Here is a 26,811-nt window from a genome sequence, read left to right as displayed (position 1 = left end):
ATTGTGGCAACGTAGTTTGAAAATTGGTTGATGATTGATTTTGAAAAAGAGGCTTGATCACCCTTTGCTTCACGGTTAGGCTAAGCACCAATTTCCAAATTCCTCCACACCCTTACCCCCTAGCCAACGTTACAACCCTTTCAATGCCCTGTTGACCTAGGTTGGTTGAGTCACTAGTCGGTGGAGGGAGCTGGAACTCAAGCATATGGAGAAGGCATGACTTGGTGAGATGTCGGGTTCCTCTATTTTGCAGTGTTTTATCTTTGTTCCGGCTCCTTCGAGGAGTCACTTGATGCTATCTCCAAGGGCGGATTTGAATCTAGATGAGGGAACGCGGTAAGATTGTATGGAATGCGGGGGGAGTGGTGCATGTTTGAGTTCTCTATGCTTAGCATGACTTATCCTTCAATCAACTTTCGGCATCCCCTTGCATGCTCACTTCTACTACTCAGAAAGTTTGACACTCATTCATGTTTGTTATCTCCAAAAGCTCGATTTGGCTATGATTTGTGTTAGATTTGTTGTTTCTCTTTCCCTTGTTTTTGGTTTGTCTTGAACACAATTTTGTAAGAGTTGTGGGGTATGCTCTTTGGAAACCCTCACGAGATCACAACTCGTCCTCATCGGCGACCTTGGGGTTTAAATGGCTTGTTGCTTTTGCTAAAAGCAATTTCGGTTTTTCTTTTGTTCCTTGCATGTTTGAATAACTAATTCTTTCTCCCTTGTTCATTTTCCTTTGCTTTGCTCGAGGGCGAGCAAAGGCTTAGCGTGGGGGAGTTTGATGAGTGACATTTATGTCACTCTTAGGGGTAGTATTTAGGTCTTTTTCCTCTTATTTTTCTTAGGTTTTTCCACCTCATTTATCCTCTTATGGCTTCTTTATGTGTTGATGAAAAGTAATTCTTATTTGCGCTTATTTTGATAATCTTTATGCATTATTTTATCATCCCCATGCTCTCGTGAACTTTGGTATCTTCTGCAGGTTCCATGACGGTCCTATGCCCGGTGGGAGGCCCCTTGGCCAAGTATGGAAGCCATGGACAAAGGCAAGAGGAGCAAAAGGGAAGGAGAGGAAGCAAGAAAAGGAAGTGCAAGAGGAGGTGTGGCCGAACCTCTGAAAGGTCCGGTCGAACCTAGGTGTGGTCAAACTTTTGAAAAGTTTGACCGAACCTCCAGGGTGCAGTGAAGGCAGTGTCAAACCAGTTTTCAGCAATTTTGCAGGAGAGGTCAAACCTCAAAAGTTCGACCAAACAAGGATCAGGGAGGTTCGACCGAACCTACACAGGGTTCGACCGAACCTACCCTGAGTCCGACCGAACCTACCCAGAGTTCGGTCGGACATTTTCCCGATCTCAGCCAATTTTGTACGGACTATTTAAGGTCCTTTTGAGATCGTTTTTTGGGAGAGAGAAGAAAAACAGTAGAATAGTTTTCAGCAAAAAAAGATACTCTCTCTTAGTTAGCAACTTCATTAAATTAGTTGATTTAGTTTTAGAAACACTCAAATCTAATCATTGTAGAAGCAAATTTCAAGATTTATCTCAAGAATTTCAGCAATTATCCAACATTTTTGAAGCTTCAATGGTAACTTCTTTCATTTGTCCTTCATTATTTTCTGATTTTATTTTTTTGTTTTGTAAGCCACTTGATTTTCTCTCAATCTTGATATATTTTTGTTGCATGTTAGCCTTGTCCATAGATAATCACTTGTTTTTCCAAATCTTAGAATCGCTTATAATCCAAACTTGGAATTTGCATGTACTCACAATGAATTGTGAGTAGTCCTCTTGGCTAGGGGTTGGGTGAAACTCAACCTATTGGTGATTATGTGAGTTTGGGAGTGATTTTGATGATGGATTGCGACTAAACTTGATTATATGGGATTGCTTGTTAGTTCTTCATGATAGGAGTAATTAACCTAGATTATTGAACTTGATGGCATGAAATGTTTGGTTCGACATGGAAATGTGAGTTGAATGTTTCATTACCTATTGCAATATGATTATGTATCTTTTGTTTCTAAGTTAATGAGGGATCTAAGCTTAGTAATCTGAGTTGTTTTCGTATCGTTTGATGTTGATCTTTCATGTGGTCTTTGCTATTCCATTACCCTCATTCCTCCCTATTTGCCTAATTGCTATTGGTTGAGTGAATCCTGATTAGGGGATTTTTCCCCACCAATCACCATCTGACAAGTGGACCAATCAGGTTCCGCCATGTGTCCGTCACATGGGCCAATAGGAGCCTGCCACGTGTCAAGCAATGATCCGTCCACTATGGACCAATTACGACACGACACGTGTCCTTCCCATGACAGCTGGGATAACCGGTCACCTAGGCCCAACTTCCGAGGGAAGCCCAATCAGCCCAAGGTTAACCTAAACCTAGATTGACACGTTTCCCGAGGTTATAAATACCTCCCTTAATCCTCATTAAGGGAGATTACGCAAAAAACGCAGATTACACACATTAAACACTCTCACCTAGAGAGACCCAATCACTTTAATTTCCGCATTAATTACTCCTTAATCAAGTACTAACTTGACCATCGGAGGCGGATCTCCAATCATCCGGAGCATCCGTTTATTTTGCAGGTACAGGAGTCCGGTTCCAGTCTCGGAATTGTAACTCTCCCGCAGGACATCAGAAAACCCCGAAACATCTTGGTGCCGTCTGTGGGGAGAGTACTTCTGAGATGGCATCCACGTTTGTACCGGATCCTGAAGAGAGACGTCCCCTGGACGACCCTCTAGTTCAGTCAGAACACGATACTGAGAATGAATTTGAAGTTGAAGCTCACACAGCTTCAGACGGGACCCTAAGGGCCCGACGTGCCCGTCATACCGAAAGGAGGGAACGGGAACATCTTCAAACTGGAAGCGAGCCAGCAGGCGCACCGCCTGTTCGGCAGCAGCCGACTGATGGGTCTGCTCCCATCACAAGGAACGAACTCATGATCTTCATGAGGGACTTCAAGGGAGAAATTCAAGAGTTGATCAACAAGAAGCCGCCTGCTCTGGGCAAGGAGCAGTCGGCTAAGAAACCCTCCACTTCACGGAAGAGGAAACCAGTTCAAGGGCGAGAGGCGACCCCTCATCCTAAATCTAGGAAGCGGGAGCCACCTGCCCTTGATTTCACAAAATACCGTTTTCCTACTCCAGGAAATAGGAAACCTGTTCGTCATATTCAGGCGGACGGGTCGAGGAAAACATACACAGACGCTCGGCTACTGCTAGAGCAGAAGAAGAGTGACCGATTGTCAGAGTCGGCCTCTACTTCAAACTTCCAAGACAGTCTGCGAAATACCTCGATGAGGCATACTCAGTCCTATCATGAGAGTCAGTCAGGCGGCACCTCCCGTCAGTCCGGCTTTCATAGCGACCAGGCGGTACCAAACTTACCGTTTGTACCGCAACAACAGTATTTTTTACAGCCACCTCCGTTTGGTGGACATGCAGCAAAAAATGTCCAACCTATGGACTGGCAGCTACGGTTGCTTAGACTTGGTGAACAGCCGTCGGCCTTCTCCAAGGAAATTACTGAAGCCGCTCAGCCGGCCAAAGTGAAAAATGTACTAGTAGGCGCCTATGACGGCACTACTAACCCAGAAGACCATCTGATGGCATTCACCAACCTGATGTACCTTCAAGGGTTGGATGATCCCACTTGGTGCAAGTGTTTCCCAGCGACTCTCAAAGGAATCGCACAACAATGGTTCGGCAACCTGCCGACTGGTTGTGTAAATACTTCAAGACGCTTGCTTACTTATTCACCTCCAACTTCGCCATGAACATCCCTGCGAAGAAGACGACCCTTGATTTAGGAACAATTCAGCAGGGCGAGAAGGAGGGGCTTCGTTCTTACATCAGGCGGTTTAACCTGATGAGAATACAGATTCAAGGGTTACCGGATGAAGTAGCCTATACTGACTTTTTCAGAGGTCTCAAAGACGGGTCGACCTTCAAATTTGATTTGGTCCGAAAGAGGGTGGCGACTCTTCAAGAGCCCTTGATTGAAGCGGAAGCCTATATACAGGCGACTGATCTTTGTAGTACGGTAAAACAGTCAGACGGGAAAAGGTCCGACAAAAGAGAAGGACGACAGAAGTAGTCGTCAAACAAAGACGAGAAGAGAAAAGAGGTCTGGGCAACTGATTCCTCTAAACAGCCGTCCCAGAAGAAGAAAAAAGAATTCAAACCATACTCCCCAAAGTATGTGTTTAACAAGGATAGCCAATTTATCCTAAAGGAAATCAAGGGACGGATCTCAATTGAGAAGCCGGTCCCCATGAAGGGTTCTGCAAACAATCGGAACCAAGAAAAATTCTGTGATTATCATGAAGATGTTGGTCATCACACCAATGAATGCATCAGTCTCATGCGGTATCTGGACCGCCTGGCTGAGCAAGGTGATCTTGACACTTATGTCAAGAAATCTACGGGGAACACTTCCTCAAAAAAGCAGTCGACCAAAAAGAATCAACAGGCCGACAGCTCTGATACAGATGATGCAGTCGTCTACACCATTACAGGCGGTTAGATGTAAATTCTGTTCACCAAGAACGGCCCTTCAAATATTCATTTCCTGAGATTGTCATCACTGAAGAAGATCTAGGAGGGGTAAGAGGGCCGCATGACGACCCTATCGTTATTGAATGTAAAGTGGCCAACCAGAGAGTTGGCCGAATCCTCATAGATACCTGAAGCTCCTCAGATCCCATCAGTAGCAAATGTCTGTCGAAACTAAAATATCAGACTGATTGCATACATCCGGCATCCCACCCTTTAGTAGGGTTTGGAGGAGGAGTCGTCCACCCAGTGGGACGAGTGGATTTACCCATCCGCCTGGGCGAAAAAGGGGAAGGACGACACATGGTAGTCCGGTTCCTGGTAGTAGAAGAACTCTCGGCCTACAACATGATTCTGGGACGACTAACCCTGAATAATTCCAAGGCTATTATAATCCCATCTCTTATGTTGCTCAAGTTTGAGAGGGATAATGGAACAGTCGGGTCCCTAAGGGGAAATCAGAGGATGGCCCGAGAGTGCTATCTCTCGGATGTCAAGCCCACTGTTATGGCCACTGGGTCGAGTGGTGGAAAAATAGACCTTGACAATGTCAAGGAGAGTGCGCCTGTTCAAGAAGCAGGCGGCAAGAAGAGAAAGGCATCCCAGACAGGGGCCGCAAGAAAAGACAGAAAATAGCAATCATTGGCAGAGGAGCGGTCGAATGAATTCCGCCCTCAGCCGGCTGGTGAGCATACGGACCTGATCTTAGACGACTCGCGTCCTGACCGAACAGTCAAAGTTGGGACGACTTCTCTAAGGGACCTAGGTGACGACTTTTACAAACTATTGAAAGAATACAAGGACATCTTTGCATTCGAAGTCCACGAAATGCCAGGCATTAGTCCTGACCTGGCGGTACATAAACTGGCTGTGGATCCGAAAAAGAAGCCGGTAAGGCAGAAGAAGCGGAACCATGGCGAAGAAAGAAGTCAGGCGGCAGCCGCCGAAGTTAAAAAAATTACTTGATGCAGGGTTCATTCGGCAATGTTACTTCCCAGACTGGGTTGCAAATGTGGTGCTTGTTAAAAAGCCGAATGGCACCTGGCGAATGTGTGTAGACTACACAGACTTAAACAAGGCGTGCCCCAAAGACAGTTACCCTCTGCCTAAAATTGATAACCTGGTCGACTCAACAGCCGGCCATGCTTTGATGAGCTTTATGGACGCCTACTCTGGTTTCCATCAAATTCCTTTATGGAAGAAAGATCAGGAGAAGACGGCCTTCGTCACTGATTAGGAGTTATACTGTTACACGGTCATGCCGTTTGGTCTTAAGAATGCCCCGGCCACTTTCCAGCGAATGATAAACACTGTGTTCTTTGATCAAATTGGGAGAAATGTCGAGGCATATATTGATGATATGATTGTCAAGTCTAAACTTCAGAAAGATCATCTGTCGGACCTCCGAGAAACTTTCGCCACACTCAGGCGACACCATGTCATGCTCAATCCCAAGAAATGTGTCTTTGGAGTTGAGTCTGGGAAATTTCTCGGATTCCTTATCAATCAGAGAGGAATAGAGGCGAACCCTGAGAAGGTGCCGGCGGTCATTGACATGCAGTCGCCTCGTACCATCCGAGAGGTTCAGAAGTTAACAGGTTGGCTGGCGGCCTTGGGAAGATTTCTAAGCCGATCAGGCGACAAATGCCTATACTTTTTCCAGACAATTAAGAAAAAGGCAAGGTTTGAATGGGGGCCGGATGCTGAGGCGGCCTTCCAGAAATTGCAAGTTCACTTGAATTCCTTGCCGAGGCTGGTCAGCCCTTTGCCCAAAGAAGTACTCTACATGTACCTAGCCGTCTCTGATCATGCGTTAAGCGCTGTTCTCCTTGCTGAAAGAGACGGCTGTCAGCTCCCGGTCTACTTTGTCAGTCACGTACTGAAAAATGCCGAGTTGAGGTATCCCTTAGTGGAGAAATTTGGTCTTGCACTCTTCATGGCTGTTAAAAAATTGAAGCCCTACTTTTTGGCACATGCAGTCGTCGTGTATACAGACCAACCTATCAAGCGGCCACTGACCATCATGGAGTCGTCAGGCCGAATGATCAAATGGGCCATAGAAATACAGAGCCTCGAAGTTACCTTCGAGCCTAGAAAAGCAGTGAAGGGGCAAGCCTTTGCTGACTTTATTGTTGAGATGACTCGTCCTCCTGACTCTCAAGTTCCAGACCAAGTCTGGAAGGTATATGTGGATGGAAGCTCTACTTCAAATGGTTGTGGAGCAGGCGTCATATGTCAGTCGCCAGAGGGCGACAGGTACGAGTATGCTCTACGCTTCAGTTTTCAGGCCTCAAACAATGAGGCAGAATATGAAGCTTTACTAGCCGGAATCCGCATGTGCAAGGCGGCAGGGGCAAGAAAAATAGACGCCTGTTACGATTCACAATTGATAGTGAGTCAGTACAATGGCGAATACGAAGCAACCCATCCGGCCATGATCAAGTATTTACAGGCGGTCCGACAAGCAGTCGGCTCCCTTGAGGATTTCCATCTGACCCAAGTGCCGAGATCAGAAAACCCCGAAACATTTGGCGTCGTCTGTGGGGATGCACTTTCAAAATTAGCATCATCCGCCTCCTGTGATACTCCTCGAACTGTTTTTTGGGAAGTAATGGAGAGGAGAAGCATTGAGGAAGAACCTATTGGAATCTTACCTAAGCCAAGAAGGTACGAACGAAGTGACGGGCCCCTTTAGGCTAACTAATTTAAAAAAATTCTTGGTCATTATGCGGCATGATTTTTTTAAAGGGGTCGCGTTTTCAATATGATTCTTTTCCCTTATTTGTTCGATGAAAAATTCGAGACGACAGAAGCTCAACCTGGATGGATCCAATCAGGGCATATCTGACAAATGGTACCCTGCCGGATGATCATCAACAGGCGGCAACACTGAAAAAACGAGCAACCAGTTTTGAAATAATAAAGGGAGAACTTCACAAAAGGGGGTACCTTCAACCCTTCTTAAAGTGTGTTACTCCAGAAAAGGGACGAGAGATACTAGACGATCTTCACTCTGGTTACTGTGCTTCCCATATAGGCGGTAGGACGCTTGCGCAACGGGCAAGGCGGCATGGCTACTTTTGGCCTACTTTAGAAGCAGATGCGATGGTGATGGTGAAAAAATGTGACAAGTGCCAAAGGGTTGGCAAACTAATTCACCGTCCGGCTACTGACCTCACTACCATTCATAGCCCACTACCGTTTGCTAAGTGGGGAAAGGATATTCTGGGTCCATATACGCCTGCTACAGGCTGAAGGAGGTACATACTTGTTGTCGTCGACTACTTCACTAAATGGGTAGAGGCGGAGGCTGTAAAGGGAATCAAGACGAAGGATGTAATTTCATTCATTTGGAAAAATGTCATCACTCGGTTCGGGGTTCCCATGTCTATGGTTTTTGATAATGGTCCCCAATTTGAGACGCCTGTTCTCAAAAGCTGGTTGGGTGACCAAGGAATTGCACACTACTTTGCATCTGTCGGCCGTCCACAAGCAAACGACCAGGTAGAAGCCTTTAATAAAATCATCTCAGACGGTCTCAAGAAAAAAGATTGAACGAGCAGGCGACCTATGGGCGGATGAATTACCACATGTTCTCTGGGCCATTAGGACGACTGAAAAAGGGGCGACTAGAGAAACTCCATTCCTCCTAACTTATGGTGCGGAAGCTGTTCTTCCAATAGAACACTACGAGCCGACTCTTCGAGTAATGCTATATGACGAAGAGGCAAACTGGGAAGCCATGCGTCTGGCATTAGAATCACTTCCTGAAAGGAGGGGCAATGCTGTCTTGCGCCATGAAATTTACCGCCTGAGAATGACTAGATCATACAACAAAAAAGTACACAGGCGTCCACTCAAAGTGGGGGACTTTGTACTTAGAAAAATGGAAGCAGTTGGTAGGGCTAATGAGTCTGGCAAACTAACTCCCAACTGGGAAGGACCCTACCGAATCTGTGAAGAGGTCAGGGACGGTACCTACCGTCTGGGAACACCAGACGGACAACCGTTGCCTCAAACTTGGAATGTAGATAATCTTAAGAAATATTTCTTTTGAATGATGTAAATAGTCAAGGGCTACTTAATAAAAATTTGCATACTTAATATTCAATTTTGTACTAAGAGGGGCACGCCTACTAACAAACAGTCGGCTACTCTCCATGTTTAATTTTTATTCTTACTTAAGAGGGGCAGGCCGCCTATACATTTACAGTCGGCTACTCTCCATTGAGTATTTTACTCTATCTTCAGAGGGGCATGCCGTCTGTACATTTACAGTCGGCTACTCTCCATTCAGTATTTTACTCTATCTTCAGAGGGGCATGCCGCCTGTACCTTTACAGTCGGCTACTCTCCATTGAATATTTTACTCTATCACCATAGGGGCATGCCGTCTGGATATATAGTCGGCTACTCTCCATAGAAGAGGGCCGACTGGTTCCAAACACACAGCCACCCCCCTTATACTTAACTAAAAATGATCAGGGCCTGGCCGACCCTGTGCCTAAACAGGCGGCTACCCTCCTTTTACTTAGCACCTACGTTCACCAAGAACTAACCAAGGCCACAGGCCGAATGATCAGACCAGGCGCCAAGCCAACTGATCCAATCTTCAAAACTAATACGACCTGTCCCAACATCATAGCAGGCGTCCGGCGGCATCCCTCCGGATGAAATTCGTCGTAGAGAGCAGCTCCCTTTTGGGTGGAACATTGCTCTATAAACTAATTACACGGCACCTATACGACTGTCCCCAAGGGCAACCACGTAGCCGTGTTTGAGACAAGGATAACTCTATCACTAACCAAACCAGTTGTAGCAGTTGGCATCTGAGTCAGATGACCGCCTGTATTACTTGGGATAAATGCAGGGGGTACCTCTTGAGTTAATAGCCTACAAACATTGGCGAATCAAAAGGTTCAGCCGGCCTCCGCCGCCTGGTACCTTTACTACTCAAGCAGGAGTGACGGCGACTGAGTAACTCCAAAGTTAACTCATAGTCACTCTCTCAAACTTAGTATGGAGCCTAAAAGGTATGAGTCGTCCGCCTGTTTTTAGCAAACAGGGGCTCTCAACCACTACTCCTGCTAGGTTAACAACTTATGAGTTAAAAGCCAACAAACATTGGCGAATAAAGGGGAACAACCGGTATCCACCGCTTGATACCTCTACTACTCAGTTACTTGGCTACTAGGTAACAATCATGTTTACTTGGTCACTCCTTAAAAATTTTAGTATGAAACTAATAAGGTGTTCATACAGCACCTGTTCACACTAGATTAAATATGGCGGGAAACAGTCGGCCTAGACGGCCTAAAGTCTCTAGCCTAAAAGCATGACAAGTAGGAAACAACTTTCCTACTTGGTTAATTTTACAAATGACAGGACCGCCTGCCTAAAGGGGATCCAGTCTTTAAAATGGTTCGAATACCGATAGGATAAATGGTCGACTGATCGTCTAGCCTGGAAACAGACAACCAGTCGTCCAGGGGCATAGGCGGCGTGACTAACTATCCGTACCTGTCTGCAACTATCGGCCATGTAAAATAGTCGGTATAGTGTACAATTGGATATCAGAATATTCAATACTTAAACAAATTTGAAGCAAAACAAAAAAATTCATTAAAAAGAAGCCGGTCATTAAAGACCGGCAAAATATTCAGAGCCCCGGCCCCCTGGCCGGGTAAATACAAACAAACGGCACGCAGGCCGTGGAAAGAAGACATAAAGCTTAAGAAGGGGGCAGATCTTCAATATCAGCAGCTGCCGCCTGGTCAGCACTCTTCTTGTTGGACTCGGCTTCAGCTGCATCCTTCTTTGATGCATTACCCCCAAGCGGCACAAGCGCCACTACCGGCTGCTCTTCCTCCTCCAACGCCTCTTCCTCAGCAGCCGCCAGGATCTCTTGATTATATCTATCAGAACACTGGCGGTACGTTTTTTCCCATGAGGCAAAGTCGGCATTGGGGAAGAGGCGGCCCCAAGTCATGCGCTGGATTTGAGCAGAGTCTTCCATCATCTCCTGGACCAGCTCTTTCTTTTCTTGCTCGGCCTTTTCTGAGAGCTCCTGAGTAAGACTCTTCTCCTGGGTCACCAGGCGTTCCTTTACGCTCGCCAAGGATTTCTCCAAGGTTTCGTATGAGGACATCTTTTGGCGAAGAGGTCTCAGCTCGGCCTTGAGGTTGTTGATGGTCGCCTCCAGCTCGCTATTCCTCTTCTGGGCCGCCTCTAACTGAGCCCGGATAGCGGCGGTAGCCTGCGCCTGATAATAAAGAATATCAATGGTCAGAACTTCATTTTGGGCAATTTGAAACATTGCCTTATCACAGTCAGAGGCGGCCATAGCTTTTGCATCCTTTACCTCTTTGTTCTTCCGGCCAAGCGGCTTGCGAAGGTCGTTCACTCGGAGCAGGGCCTAAGTAAAAGGGGGAACAGGCGTCAGTTTCCAAACAAAAAGAAAACAGGCGTCCTGGAATTCAAATACTCAAAAATATGCTAAGTATACCTCAGCGAGGACCCCTGCAATCCCGTCTAGGTCAAGGGTGCCGACACCCCTGACCGCCTCCCTTTCAGCTGGAGGAACGGCCTTGATCATAGACTTGGCCACCTCGACCAAGTCAGGCTCCTGAGGGCCGGCTGCATCAAGCATAAACAAACGGATTAGACCTAGTAAAGAAGGGAGCAAGTCTAAAATTTACAAGGACAATTTCATACTTCTAGGTGGCCCAGCTGGAGTTTTAGAAGAAGTGGCCAGCTGTTTCTCAGCCGCCGCATGTTTCCTGGCAGAACCAGGAGAGCTCGCAACAGTCGCCCTCCGGGCCTTGGGGTCCGGCTGTTGGGAAGAAGAAGCTCTTGGAGCGCTCGTCTAAAAAAGAAGAAAAGAGTCAGTATATGCATAAACTGTTGGGGGAAGGGTTCGAAGCCCACCAAGGGTGCCCCCTTGTTGGGGGAGTCGGTTGAAGACTGTTGCATGATGGAGGCCCGCAACATGGCCGCCGCAGTCTTGGAGGCGGTAATTTTGCTCATGGCGTCCGCTGCAAAAACAAATAGCAAAGTTAATAAAAGTCATAACAAGAAATGCACGGAACAGCAGAGTATTCGACAGGCCGGCTACCTCTTGAGCACCGACTGCTGAGGCCACAGGCGGCCAAAAAGTACTCGTCGTAGAGCCATTTGAAGCTCGGGACGCAGTGCAGGGGTACTTGCTCTCGTACCCCTGAAGTAGAGTTCACCTTCGACTCTACTTTGAAGAGTCCTTTATCTAGGATCTTTTTCTTAGCCTTGGGGGGAACAGGCGGCATGCTGCGGCCGCCTGCAAGAAGGGGCGGATTCCTGTTCCACCTGTTGAAGCGCTTGTTCAGCTCTGTGTCTGAACTCTCAATGATGAGGAAGGTGCTCCGCCAGTCCTTCCATTTGTTTGATTTACCTCTCGTCATGAGGTAGCCCCTGTGGCTCGTCAATTGGTACCAGCCGGTACCGCCTGCCTTAGGGGTCCGGCTGAGGTAGTTCATGTGGGCGAAAGCCTCGAAGCTCGGCTCCACCCCGTGCAGTTCGCACCCGGCCACATAGCCGAGTACATTGACCCAGGAGTTTGGGGCTAACTGCCATAACCCCATCTCATACCCATCCAAGATCCGCTGAACAGCTGGATGTAGTGGGAAGCGCAGCCCAGCCTTGATGGCCGCCTCGTAGCAGCCAAAGCAGGCGCCATCATAACTGGTACCAGCCGGCCATACGACTGTGTCTTCTGGATCCGACACGAACACTAAAAAGCCGGGGCCCATTGTGTGGTTTGCGATAAAGCTCTCCACTTTCTCTTGCATGGCCGTGATCCAGCCCCGAGGTATCGTGCAGTAGTAGGGGGTATTTTGCTCTCGGTGAGAGGCGGATGGCTCCGCCCAATCGTCCCCCTTTTCAACTGCGTGAGAAAGCCTCGCCTCTTGTAGGCGACTGTTTTTCTCTTCTGTGTCCAAGGAAGCATGGCCAGAAGAGCTAGACTCGGAATCGTCCTCTGACGAGTCCGAAGAGGACGACTCCTCCCCTCTCTCGGAGGGGCCCGCCTCCTCTCCTTTAAAAGGAGCAGGAGAGAATGTAGAATTGTCAACTGTAAAATGGGAAGGGGTCACTTTGACTCCTCCCTCAGAACTGCCGGCTTTCAAGCCGCTTTGTTTCACTTCCACATCTGGCGCCTGGTCAGATGTTTCACTAATCGGCACCCTGTGGGAGGAGCCGTCTGAGTTTGAGATCCTGGCAGTCTTTTTTGTTCTGGCCATCATGCTCTGCATAAACACAGATACAGTCGGACTTTGTATAAAGGGCAAAGATGGGTCCAGAAAAGGGCAGGCGGCACTCCTAGTCCTAGATTCAGCCGTCCCCGGTGACCGGCTGATCACTAACCTAGGTCGTGTCGTGTGCTTCCGTGGTGCCATTTCAAAAAAGAATAAAGTAAAGAGAAAATTAAGAGTAAGAGAACCGACGGTTACCTGAACGAGTGACGATTGATGAAGTTCTGAAAATCCTTTGCAGTCGGCTTGTCAGAGCAGGCGGTAGGCAGAAAGGGTCCAAAATGTCAGAGCAAGTTCAGGGGTCCGAATGTTCTCTCACAAAGTTTTCAAGTGTGAAAATGACCGAAGTCAACACTCCTTTATATAGGCGAAGTGAGAAGGCGAAGGGTCACTTCCAGAATTCAAAATTTTGGCGGGAGAATCTCTCGGCCTCTCGCCGAGTGACACCTGTAGCAGGCCGTCGCCTGTTACAGGGCGATACCTATCACAGGTAACACGTGACCAGTCACGTGCCACCTGTGAGGGGCAAATGATTAGGGGATTTTTCCCCACCAATCACCATCTGACAAGTGGACCAATCAGGTTCCGCCATGTGTCCGTCACATGGGCCAATAGGAGCCTGCCACGTGTCAAGCAATGATCCGTCCACTATGGACCAATTACGACACGACACGTGTCCTTCCCATGACACCTGGGATAACCGGTCACCTAGGCCCAACTTCCGAGGGAAGCCCAATCAGCCCAAGGTTAACCTAAACCTAGATTGACACGTTTCCCGAGGTTATAAATACCTCCCTTAATCCTCATTAAGGGAGATTACGCAAAAAACGCAGATTACACACATTAAACACTCTCACCTAGAGAGACCCAATCACTTTAATTTCCGCATTAATTACTCCTTAATCAAGTACTAACTTGACCGTCGGAGGCGGATCTCCAATCATCCGGAGCATCCGTTTATTTTGCAGGTACAGGCGTCCGGTTCCAGTCTCGGAATTGTAACTCTCCCGCAGGACATCAGAAACCCCGAAACAAATCCCATTCCCCTAGTTTTTTAATCCCTTGAATTCAACCTTTAGTTGTAGTTTGTTAGTTAATCACCACTTATACCTTGATTTCGATTTAGCTTGAGCATTAAGATTATTTAGCATTTGATTCCCGTTCTCCGTGGACCGAACCCTTGCTTGCCATTGTACTTGTTTGAGTGAGGTGTTTGTTATAAATGTGTTTGAATGAGCCTAAATTGTGCGACCGATTTAGCGCTCGTCATAGAGCCAAGCTTTGAAGCTTTTGCTCACATGAATTACCTTAACCTGACCCCCAAAACAAGCGGTACCGGCTGGTATCAAATTTCTAGCCATAAAGGCTATATGATGACCATGGGGAAGGAGAACAAGTGGAAGGATTGGAGGAACACCTTCTACATAGTATCCTACCCTGACAATAGAAAATACAATAGGTGGAACAGGGATCCACCTTTCCTGACAGGCGGATTGGACCTGCCGCATGTTCCTCGTCAAGCTAAGGAAGAGATCCTAAATAGAGGGCTCTTCAAAGTGTACATATAGGCGAACCCTGAAACTGGGGAGAGGGAGTTTGTCCCTCAAAACTACATCCCAAATTATAAATGGTTATACGATAGGAAGTACTTGGCCACCTGCGGCCTTAGCGAAGAGATGCCGAGAGGTAGAGGATCGACTGTTTAGCATGTCATGATATACTTGATTTATTTTTGTGTTAAACCATCTGATTAATCTTTTGCAAATAAAGCAATGGAAAAGATCCCGACCTCCAAAAAGATAGCTTCCCAACTTCGCGCAGCCGTTCTTGGCAAACGGTCTACAAAGGAGTCGCCTGCCAAACAGGCGCGTAGGGTGAGTTTCTTTACTTGACACAATTTCCCTTCTTTTTACTTCGGCAATCACTTTTTATCTCCTGTTTTTTATTCATTATCTTGTTACAGAGCGGCACTGTCAGACCATCCTCCTCAGCTCAGCCGGACCCCAAACGTCAAAAACAGACGACAGGGGAATTGCCGACTCCTAGCAGTGCTAGGAGACAGTCGGCTGGAAGGCAAGGTAGGGCTCCCCAAAGTGAGGTGAGGACTCCAGCCACCCCCGGGAGCAGACAGCCCCTAAGGGAAAAGGACGTGGCCACAAGTATAACTTACTCAAATTTCCAAAGTTTGATCAAACAACCAACTTCTCTGATTCCAGGCGGCTTGCTGTCTGTTTTTATGCGTCACACTTAATCAGTTCTCTTTGCAGACGCCCCTCAAGAGCCGGACCTGGTCCACATGGCCAAGGCCATCCCTGCTAAGGACAGGAACTCTGTTAAGGGAGTCGGCACCTAGTACGACTGTCGCGTGTCTACCAAAAATAAACTTAACTAAAACCTCCTAAAATGTAGTAGGGTAAGCTAGGGTCGATCCCACAGAGAATTGGATTTATCAAATTATTCCTTGCGAATGTTAGAAACCCCTGTTTTAAAGATGGACTTAAATGATCTAAAATATAAACTATGGACTCGAAAACAAAATGAGTACGGAGAAATTAACTGAAAAAATTAAATGATCAAAATCAAGAATGAAAAAATAGGGATTAGGAGATATATCATAGCATTGGAATACCAATTGTTAATCGAATTACATAAATCATGCATATATCTTGATGTTAACTAATGAACACCAACTATTATTCAAAACTTCCCTTAATTGCAAATAAACCAAACACGTTCTTGGAATATTGTCTAACTAACTAACAATCTAGAACAAGCTCTCTAGACTCGATTAATTAGTAGCATTAATAATTAGGAAGTAGCTAACTTAAACCACAAATCTCACAAGCTCGGATTCATGCAACTTAAAGGGTTGGTAATCATAGGCATCGTACAAGTTTTAGTCACCTATCAAATATCTAAGTGTTACTAAGGAGTACTAACCCGGACAATTACGAATAATAAGATAATACTCTAGCAATTAAACTAACAAATTATACTAAAGATGGCCGGTCTGTAATATAATCTGACAGTTCATATCAATTATATAGAATACCAATCCAATCAAGAAATAAACATACTACTATCAAAGTACCCCCATTCTTATTCTCACAACACAATAATCCAATGTATAATATATCTCCGTACCCGTATTAAATCTAGCCTAACATACTCAAAACTGAGATAATGACAATGGAAGATATATATATATATATATATATATATATATATATATATATATATATATATATATATATATATATATATCATATTTCTTAAAGAATATAAGAAAATGAAAGTCAACAACTATAAATCAATACTTGAAACTACCACCTAACATGATAAAAACGGAACAAAGAAAACAAAAATAAAATATCAAATTATATTACTTAATTGAACCAATTCATCAACTGCTAAGTACTACATGCAAAACTGCAAACTAACAGTTTAATTCATAGTACCAATTTCTAGAATGGAAAATGGGAGAGCAGCCACGAACAACTAGCACCCAGGTAAACTACCTACTTCACCGCTACTACTCTCCGCTGCTGTACTGAGTTTATTTTCTGGGTTGTGGCTGAATTAGCTGTCCAGAGTAATACCTCCTCTATCATGCAATTCGGCTTCTCTAGAATCCCCCTGATTCGGTACCCCCCAAAAACAGCACAAAATTATGTAAATCTTCCAATCTAAAAAACGCCTTCTCCTTCCCATTCGGCATCCCAATCTTATCACCGGAAATCTTTGATCCTGAATGCTCTCATCCTTATCTGATTTCATCTCTATCTTTTCTTGCTTGACAATTTGATAACCGTCAATCTCGCTCAAGGGATTTACTCTTTGGCTTACCCGCAAGAACATTGAGACAATCAAGAGTTTGAGCTGCTCTCTTCTTTCTAATATGTTGTGTGACAGTTTGTTATACTTCAAGGCCCAACTGTAATAGCTTACACAATAAAACAAGATTGGGCTTGAAATAGTTGAGAGTCAATGGACTTGTAAACTTTGCTTCTCTTCCGGAGTGTCGTAATATGCAATTTGTGCCCATATTTTCTTTCCTACACACAAATAAATACAATAGTAGTAGTATGTGCTTCCGGAAGAAAATTACTTAATATATCATTAAACCATTAAATATCAATATAAAATCGAGAGTTTAATGAAACAAAATAATATACTTTTATGGCTTTATCAAACTCCCCCAAGCTTATTATTTTGCTTGTCCTCAAGCAAAGACATGAAATTACAAAAGAACTAGACTCTTGATATAACAATATGCAACCTAACATGTTATAATTCCTTTACTTTGCTCAATGACAGCTTCAAGTCAAGTATATATATGCAGGTGGAAAATTAATTTCAAGAATTTATGAACCAAAATACCAAGTCTTAAACAATTACAGCCTAGCTTCCGTCAACAATGTAGTGGAGTAACTCAAAGATCCTTAGGACTTAAAAAAGGATGCAGTGGTGTCAAAGGTACAACGAGATTTAGAGAGTGTTTTGGAGTGTGGTAATAAATATTAAGATTAGCATAGCAAATCAACACAACAAACACAACATAAGATTTCATCTCAGAGCCCTTGACTTCATGCATTTTTTTATTTTTTTATTTATTTAATTTTTTTTAACGTGTTTCATGACTCTTAATGTCAAGTACCTTCCAAATAACCCATGTAGCGAGCTTTCAACCAGTGACTCCCGGTCCAGTTGGCCCAAGACACTAGGTTTTAAGATACCCCTACGGATTTACTAACTCGAGTTACTCAATCACGATACATAAAACATCACACGCACTTATATGGGTTCCGTTCTTTTTTTTTATTTTTTTATTTTTTTTTAAACCCATATATTGGTACATAGAGCCTTTAACATGAAACTTTTAAAAATATAAACTTTACCACCTTACATCATTACCACAACCATAATCCAATTTGTCCTTCGAAATGCTCTACTAATCTTATAGGTAAGTATTTCATGTTTCAGACATTCTGCAAGAAAAGTAGGTCTATAAAGCTCAAATTGTGTTTAATAATGAATCATGTTACGGATAAGCTTTTTGGCTTATGTGGTGTAAAACTTTGACGCCTAACTCATTTCTTTCTTTTTACCCCATTACAAGCTGACTTCCACCAGGCTAACTATTGTTTACAGAATCAATTTTTTAATTTTTTTTTATTTTTGGAAATATATACAAGTCTATTAGCCAAAGTTAAGAATTATAGAGTGAATATACTGTTTATATGCAATGCACTGTCCAAATTCTATTATTCGCCTCAATATAATACCATACCACCCTAGAGACATACCAAGAGACCGCAAGAGACCGAATATAATACATCCCCCCAAGCTTAATTCACACATTGCCCTCATTGTGCTACTCAAAGAAAAGAAAAAAAAAGTAAATAAAATAAAAAATAATAACAGAAGGATGAAGGGGGAAAAAATAAATATATATATATATATATAGAAAGTGACAGGGAATCGAGCTCACCGGGTGAAGTTGAATATTGCTTATTGTGTGGCTAGCCTGCCTAGTCTCCCCCCCCCCCCCCACCCCAAGCTTAAACCTTAGCAAATGTGAACAATCTATTGGCAGAAAATGTTCTCTTCAATCATGTTCCCTTGATGAATCTTGCATTATCTTAGGTGGCCAATAGGTCTGATTACTCTGCCGCTACTTCCACTGCTTAGCTTAAGATCTGCTGCCTCACTATTTCTAGTATGATGTTTCTCGCTGCTCTGTGCTTCCTCATTGCTATTTCGATGCTGCAGCTTTGCCAGACCAGAAAATAAAAGCAAAGCTTTCGAATTCCAGCCCTAATTCCAACCTCAATATTCTTGTTGCATGTTCCCAGGATGCTGAAACATATCCACATCAATGTCATATGTTACCAGAGAAGTGTTTCACATATTTGAATCAGTTGGCAAATGCTTGTGCGCTATGAAGCATGGCCTGTAACAAACAATACCAGGTTTAACCAAGCAAATTAAATGTGTCTCTTCCCAAAGGTCTGAAGGATTTGAAAATAAGCATATAAGAAATCTAGAAGCTCTCTTTCTCTTTTTCTTTTTATTTTTTTTTACACATTTTACACTACATAACAGTTAAAATAAAATGATGACAATAAAAATAAAAAACGATCATGCTGTACTCCTAAACTTGGGCTGCCTCCCAAGAGCGCTTTAGTTATCGTCGTTAGCTCGACGTCTTTCTAGCCTACTAGTCTTCATAGTTTGGAGCTTCTAACTCCATCACTTCAATATTTTGGGCCTGATAACCCTCATAGTACGGCTTGAGTCGATGATCGTTCACCTTGAATTCCTTCCCTGTGCCATCACTACGAATCTCCACCACACCATGGTCATATACCTTGGTAACAACAAACGGTCCTACCCATCGAGAACGGAGTTTTCCAGGAAAGAGTTTGAGTCGAGAATGATATAGGAGAACTTTCTGCCCAACTATAAATGTCTTTCGTGTGATACACTGATCATGGAATGCCTTAGTCTTCTCCTTATACATTCTCGCATTCTCGTAAATATCATGACGAATTTCCTCCAGTTCTTGCAATTGAAGTTTCCTGTGCATTTTTGAAAGGAATGGTGTCCTTCCAACAAGTGTATTCTTCCGATAGAGGGTTCAAAACTATTACAGAGTTAATTCTTCAGTAAGATCAAGTGATCGGAATGCCTAGGTGGAGGCCGCTTCCGATCAGTAATATCAAGGCACAATTGATATTACAGCTTAATCTTAACTGAACCCTTCGGGTCGAACCCAATCGAATCACCGATCCGAGAAGACGAATTAATCCGAAAGGATTTAATGAGTCGACAGAGTTTTACGAATACTGACGTCGGATATCGAGCCTAGGGCGTCGAGAACGAGCGTCGCAAAATCACAAGCGACAAGTACGAGCGTAGCCGTAGCACCATAGTGGTCTAACCATGTGGATGCTAGGCTAGTTCGAACTAGCATGAACCTAGCATGGCTAGGCGCAAGCCTAGGCGCACCATCGAAGCCTGGGTGCACCATCGCAGCCTGGGCACACCATCGCAACCCTAGCATCATGCCTAGGCGCTATCGCAGCCCTATCATGATGCCTGGGCACCATCGCTGCCTATCGCAAGCACCAGGAGCACCAGGCATCCCATCGAAGCACAACAACGTGCTTGCCTGGATGCCTGGGTGCACATGGCAGGGCCACACACGCACCAAGCACAACCATCGCAGTGTTAGGCATTTGCGCATGTGCATTTGCGAGTGTGCATGCGTCGCACCAAGCATAGCACTGCTAGGCACTGGCTGATATGTGCTAGTGCGAGGGTGCCTGGCAGCATAGCCCAACACGCATGCTAGGCCCTTACATGCGTAGGCGCACTGGCTGGGCTAGCAATGCGTGTGGCTCATGTGCGTGGGGTGCGAGGGTGGTGCGTGGTGCAAGGCTGATGCGTAGTGCGAGAGTGGTGCGTGTGGCTGGCGAGGCAAGGGGGCCAGCATGCATGGCTCGCTAGCAGCACGCATGCTGGTTATGTGAGCATGTGCGAGAGAGGCGAGGGCCAGCACTAGCACGCACCAACGCCAAGCATCGCCCAGCACCAAGCATGCACTGCCTGGCTGGGATGCGAGGCTGCTGGCTGGGCTAGCTGGCACTGCTAGCTGGCGTGCTAGCTGGCAGCAGCCCAGCAGCCCCTTGCTTAAGGCGGTTTTGTGAGGGGTGGGGAGCAAGGCTTGGGCAAAGCCTTGGGGAGCAACGCAATGGTCCCCCCCCCCTCACTTCTTCATGGTCCTCACCTAACCTTCTCTCTCCCCTTGACACTTGTTGCATTGTGATTTAATTTAATTATTAATTATTTTGGAAATTAATTAATTATCAAAATTATTCATTCTCCCACATTGGTTGGGAAATGAAGTCCGGGTCTTGACTAACCTTCAAGACTTAGGACGCTTGGGTCGGGTCGAGGGTACGATCCGTCGGAGATCTCGTAGTTTTGGGATTTTGAAGTAAGATCTCTTTGGGAGCGAAGCACGCAACAAAGATATAATTCTTGTTCTTAGTCTTGCTTGATTAAGTTTATTATGCTTGTTAATTGCTTTAATTAAGGGGCGGGTCTTGGGGGTTTCCTTCCGCGTAGTGTCGGGTCACTACGAAACCCTACAGCGGTATCGGAGCCACGCTCCTTTTAATTTTTGCAATTAATTTTTTAATTAAGGTGTTTTAAAATAATTTATTTTTCTGGTTCATGTTCTTTTAATTAGATTAGATGCTCGTTTTAATTAATTTTAAAACTCGGTTTTATTCTCGATTTGGCTGTCGAACCCAGATTTTGGCTCAAAAATAGTGATTTTTGCGTGGAATCGACATTCTGGAATAAATTCAACCCCCTTTGAGGACTATCTTGAAGCCAAATTCGAACCAGAAACCCATTTTTTCTGGGGTTTTTCGTTTTTCAACGAAAATTTTAATTCTTTTTAAGCCTTGATTAATGCAAGCATTACAAGGTTAGATTAAATGCACATTTGCATCACTAATCTACTGGTTTTAAAAATATCCTTAAGCATAATAATGGAGTTTTTATTAGTGTTTAAGTTGATATACCATTTTTCACGTAAACTTGTATTTCACAAATTTTGCAAATAAATTGCAATAAAATGTGAAAGCTTGTTGTGAACGTGTAATTTTAAGTTCCTATAATGTAAAAGTTCTAATCTTTAAAGGTTTAAACGATTGGAACCCTAACCCTAAATTCCATATTGAAAAAAGTTTGGATTTTTCATGTTTGGTTGATTAAAATCCATCAAGTTCAAATACTTGTGAGTAAAATTTGATTAATCTTCATATTAGAAGATATAATCTTGGTATTTTACACAAGTATGAAAGTTGGAAAAAAAATTTCATTAGATGATCAGTTTATTTTTCCATTTCCCAGTTGTCAAATCCATTATTAATTTGCAAATGGGCAAGATTAAATATGGACATAGCTCATTTTATTTTAAGCATAAAAAAAGACCTAATTTTGTTCAAAAAATTAAGATTTTTGGATAATTTATGCTTGTGCACCAATAAAAAATAAAAATAAAAAAAAAGTTTATTTAAGTGTTTTTTTATTTTATTTTATTTTTCCTCAATTTAATCCTAAAATGTAATTTAGAATTAATCATGTCACACACAAATCGGAATTAAAATTTCGAGGAAATGCACGCAAATCGATGCAAAACCGCAAGCGTCACCAGGGCTAGCCGGCTGCCCAGCAGCCCACATGTAGGCTGCCTATGGTGCACGCAAGGGCATTGCACCAATGCGCGTGGCTGTGTGGCAGGGAGGTTGCTGGGGGCAGCATTGCGTGGGGCTAAGGCTAGGCAAGGGCTGCCTGTGGATGCTGGCTGGCAGCATGCTAGCAGGAGCCAGCCCAGCGCGCTATATGCTGGAAGGCACCAGCTCGCTAGCAAGCATGCGCAACATGCTAGCAGGCTGCTGATGCTAAGCAGCGAGGCTTGCTGGGCACAGCAGAGCAGCACCACGCACCATGGCGTAGGGCCATGGGCTGCGTAGCAGCCATGGTGCGCACCCACTAAGGGTTTTAGTGGGACGTTTTGTTTAATGTTTGAGCTATGATTTTGCAATTTTTCCAGTTTTAATAATTTTAAGTGATTATTTTAACAAGGTTAAAAACCTCGATTTTGGTTTTGCAAAATTTTGACGATTTTTGGGTTATGCCAACTTAATTAATCGGATTAATTAAGTATGGATGCGTAATTTAGTGGGAGCATAATTTATTGCGTGAGCATTTTGCTTTTAGAAATAATGGATTAAACAACTTTGACTAGTTTTAATTAGGTGCGTTAATCGGATTAACCACCTAAGTTAGTTGCTAGTTTTGCTTGTTTAATTATGTATTTCGTAAAATTGCATGGGCCATTCACAAATAGTGAATGGGTGAATGGGAGATTGTTTTCAAAACAGGTTATTGAAAATGGCAACTAGTGGGGTCCGACTAGGATAGAAAATACGGACTGCGTTCTGTTATGTATTTTTTTAAATCTAAATACGGTCTGCGAACCATTAAGTATTTTTGTGCTATTAGATTAATCTTAGTCGTTCTAGCTAGCTTAATTTATTTTGGCCAAGATGTCTCAAGACGGCGTTTCGATGAAGACGGGCCAAGATGAAGACCCATGGAAATTGAAGATTTCAAGGGGTCATGCTAGTTGCCAAATGCATCTATTTCATGCTTTATATATATTGTTGTTATATATGATTGCTAGATGCATGTCTAGGATTTCTATATGTTGCGACGATTAGTTAAGTTCACTTAAATCAACCAACATAGAAACCCTAGGTCCCTTAATAATATTGAGCTAAAATTTGTTGTTCCAAGAACAACACTTACCGAACTAATGCGTGTACGTGATGGACTACGCCAAAGCGGGACATCACTACTTCCCTAGGAACGTAAGGTATACTAGGTATACAAGTTGTCTTAGTTAAGCTCAACGATATCAGTAAGGAGTCCTTAGATGTCGTGGCAAAAGAGATAAAATGTCAAGGATGCATTAGATGCGACATTTTATCAAACCGAGAGTAACTTGGAGCTATTAGTAATTGGATTGCTTACCTTAAGATATTTAATGATTAAGACAAGCCAAAGCATGCTTAACCATTTCTTAATCTTTGGGATCTCGGAATCATTTTATTCTCGCCTAAAAGGGACAATTTTATAAATGCGTGGATAAAATGCTCAATAAGATTGAATATTTGTATGAACGTCTTAAATTTCAACTTATTGATTTATGAATGGTTTTTCATTTCAAATTCTTTTAATTGTAGAACCATGTCTGCAAGTAACTCAAACAACAACCGTTTCTCTTTACGCTCAATTCTCGACAAGGAGAAGTTGAGCGGGCCAAACTTTCTTAATTGGCAAAGAAATCTCCGCATTGTACTAATGCAAGAGCAAAAGGAATACGTCCTTGATGAGGAAATGCCTGACGCTCCCAATGAGGAAGTCACTCAGGCTGCCCTTAACCGATGGCAAAGTGCCAATCGGGATGTCAAATGCATCATGTTGGCCACTATGTCTCCGGACCTTCAAAAGAATTTCTTTCAAAAGGAGACGGCTTTTGAGATCATTTATGAGCTTCAGAATATGTTTCAAGAGCAGGCCCGAACTGAAAGGTTCGAAACCCACAGGCATATCCTTGAGAGCAAGCTCAAGAAAGGAGAGCAAGTCAGCCCGCATGTCCTCAAAATGATTGGATTGTTTGAGAACATGGAAAGGCTTGATGCTGGGTATTCAACCGAGATGGCAATTGACATCATTCTCCACTCGCTTCACAAAGGCTATGATCAGTTCAAAATGAACTATAATATGCATAGTATGGAGAAAACCCTCACCGAGCTTCATGGTATGTTGAAGTAAGCCGAGCAAACCCTCAAGGATGAGGGCAAGCATGACATGCTTATGGTGAGGAAGAGCAAGCCATTCAAACGTCCGGCCAAAAAGAAGAGCTTTAAAGGGAAAAAGAAGAAGTTCCCGCCTAAGTCAAAATCTGCCAAGGGCAGTAAGGACAAAAAGGTAGCCTCTTCTAAATCTGATTCCGAATGTTTCTATTGTAAGAAGAAGGGACATTGGAAACGGGACTGCCTCAAATTCAAGGAAGATAAGAAGAACGACAACGTTACTTCTTCATCAGGTATTTTCGTTATAGACTTAAAATTCGCTAGCAAAACATCGTGGGTATTAGATACCGGATATGGCTCACACCTTTGTTCCAATGCTCAAGGACTAAGGATAAATAGGAGGCTAGAGAAGGGAGAGGTCGAGCTTCGGGTCGCTAATGGAGCAAGGATGTTTGCCGTCTCCGTTGGAACTCTCAGTTTGTCTTTGCCCTCAGGGCTTATTCTAGAACTTAAAAACTGCTATCATGTTCCAAGAGTGACCAAAAACATTATTTCAATATCGCCAAAGGATTCGAATTTCGAATCAAAAACAATAGTTGTTTTATTTACTTTGATAATGTTTTATATGGTAAGGCACATTCAGAAAATGGTCTTTATGTGCTTTCTCTAGACAAACAGGTTAATAACATCGATAATACTGCTAAAAGGGCTAAGATCATCGAGTCGAATCAAACCTACTTGTGGCACTGTCGTCTTGACCACATTAACATCAAAAGCATCAAGAAACTTCTTCAAGAAGGTGTTCTTGAATCATTTGACCTAGAGTCGTTTGAAAATTGCGAAGGATGTCTATTAGGCAAGATGATTAAACAGCCATTCTCCAAGTTGGGAGAAAGGGCAAGTGACTTATTAGGTCTAATACACACGGATGTATGTGGACTAATGAGTACACCCGCAAGACAAGGTTACTGATATATCATCACTTTCACCGACGATTTTAGTAGATATGGCTATATCTACTTAATGTCGAATAAATTTGAATCCTTTGAGAAATTCAAAGAATTTCAGAAAGAAGTTGAAAATCAACTTGGCAAGAAAATTAAAGCACTTCGATCGGATCAAGGTGGCAAATATTTGAGCCATGAATTCAACGATCACTTGAAAGAAAATGGTATTCTTTCAGAGTTGACACCTCCCGGAACTCCTCAATGGAACGGAGAGTCCGAACAAAGGAATCGAACCTTGTTAGACATGGTTCGATCAATTATGGGTCTTAGTGAACTCCCTATCTCTTTTTGGGGACATGCACTACAAACTGCAGCACTAACACTAAACAGAGCTCCGTCAAAAGCTATTGAAAAGACTCCATATGAATTATGGACTAAGAATCCTCCTAGGCTGTCTTTTCTCAAGATTTAGGGATGCAAAGCTTATGTTAAGCGATTAATTTCGGACAAACTTCACCCCAAATCGGATAAGTGTTTCTTTGTGGGATATCCAAAAGAAACCAAAGGGTATTACTTCTACAATAAATCCAAGAACAAAGTTTTTGTTGCTCGTGATGGTGTCTTTTTAGAGAAGGATCACCTTTCCAAAATGACAAGTGGGAGGAAAATCAAACTCGATGAAGTTCGAGAGGACGAGCAACAATGTCAACCTGACAAAACTGACAATCTAGATACTTTGGAAGCATCTGAGAAGATTGGTCAGAGTCAAAAAGACAATGAAATGGCTCAACCGATTACCCTTCGTAGGTTGCAACGATAAAGATCTCAACTAGACAGATACCTCAGTATCGTCTTAACCGATGATCAGGACATCCTAGTCATGGATGATGATGAGCCAGCGACATATAAGAAAGCTATGACGAGCCCCGACTCTGGATAATGGCAAGAGGCCATGAGATCCGAGATGGACTCCATGTCAGAAAATCAAGTCTGGGACTTGGTGAATTTGCCCGAGGGTTATACACCCATTGGTTGCAAATGGATCTTTAATGTGAAGATAGATAAGGATGGAAATGTATTGATATACAAAGCTAGACTGGTGGCAAAAGGTTATAGACAAATCCACGGGATTGACTATGATGAAACTTTTTCACCAGTGCAATGCTAAAATCCGTCCGGATCATCCTAGCAATTGCTGCATATTACGATTATTGAAATATGGCAGATGGATGTCAAAACCGCCTTCCTAAATGGAATTTTGGAAGAAACTGTGTATATGACACAACCAGAAGGTTTTGTCGATCTAGGTAACGCTGGAAAGGTTTGCAAGCTAAAGAAGTCCATTTATTGACTGAAGCAAGCCAGCAGAAGTTGGAATCTACGATTTGATGAAGCCATTAGCAAGTTTGGTTTTATCAAGAATCCCAATGAATCTTGTGTATACAAGAAGGTAAGTGGGAGTGATATTGCATTCCTAGTCCTCTATGTCGATGACATACTTCTCATTGGAAACAACACAAAATTACTGGAGTCCGTAAAGGGCTGGTTTGGAAAGTGCTTTTCAATGAAGGACTTAGGAGAGGCACAGTACATATTGGGCATCAAGATCTAC

At 43.7% G+C, this 26,811-nt stretch overlaps 1 protein-coding gene across 1 annotated transcript; it reads right to left on the bottom strand.

Annotated features, from left to right (window-relative positions):
* Positions 1-19,073: 19,073 nt before the first annotated feature.
* LOC110695792 lies at positions 19,074-19,442 on the bottom strand. Its single transcript, XM_021873023.1, has one exon. It carries the CDS (start codon positions 19,440-19,442, stop codon positions 19,074-19,076), a length of 369 nt encoding a protein of 122 aa, XP_021728715.1.
* Between the last annotated feature and the right edge of the window lie 7,369 nt (positions 19,443-26,811).

This window comes from Chenopodium quinoa, unplaced genomic scaffold (genome assembly GCF_001683475.1).
Source record: "Chenopodium quinoa cultivar QQ74 unplaced genomic scaffold, ASM168347v1, whole genome shotgun sequence".
Classification (NCBI taxonomy): domain Eukaryota; kingdom Viridiplantae; phylum Streptophyta; class Magnoliopsida; order Caryophyllales; family Amaranthaceae; genus Chenopodium; species Chenopodium quinoa.
Note: the sequence above shows the minus strand (reverse complement) of the source record. Positions and strands in the feature narration are given on the sequence as shown.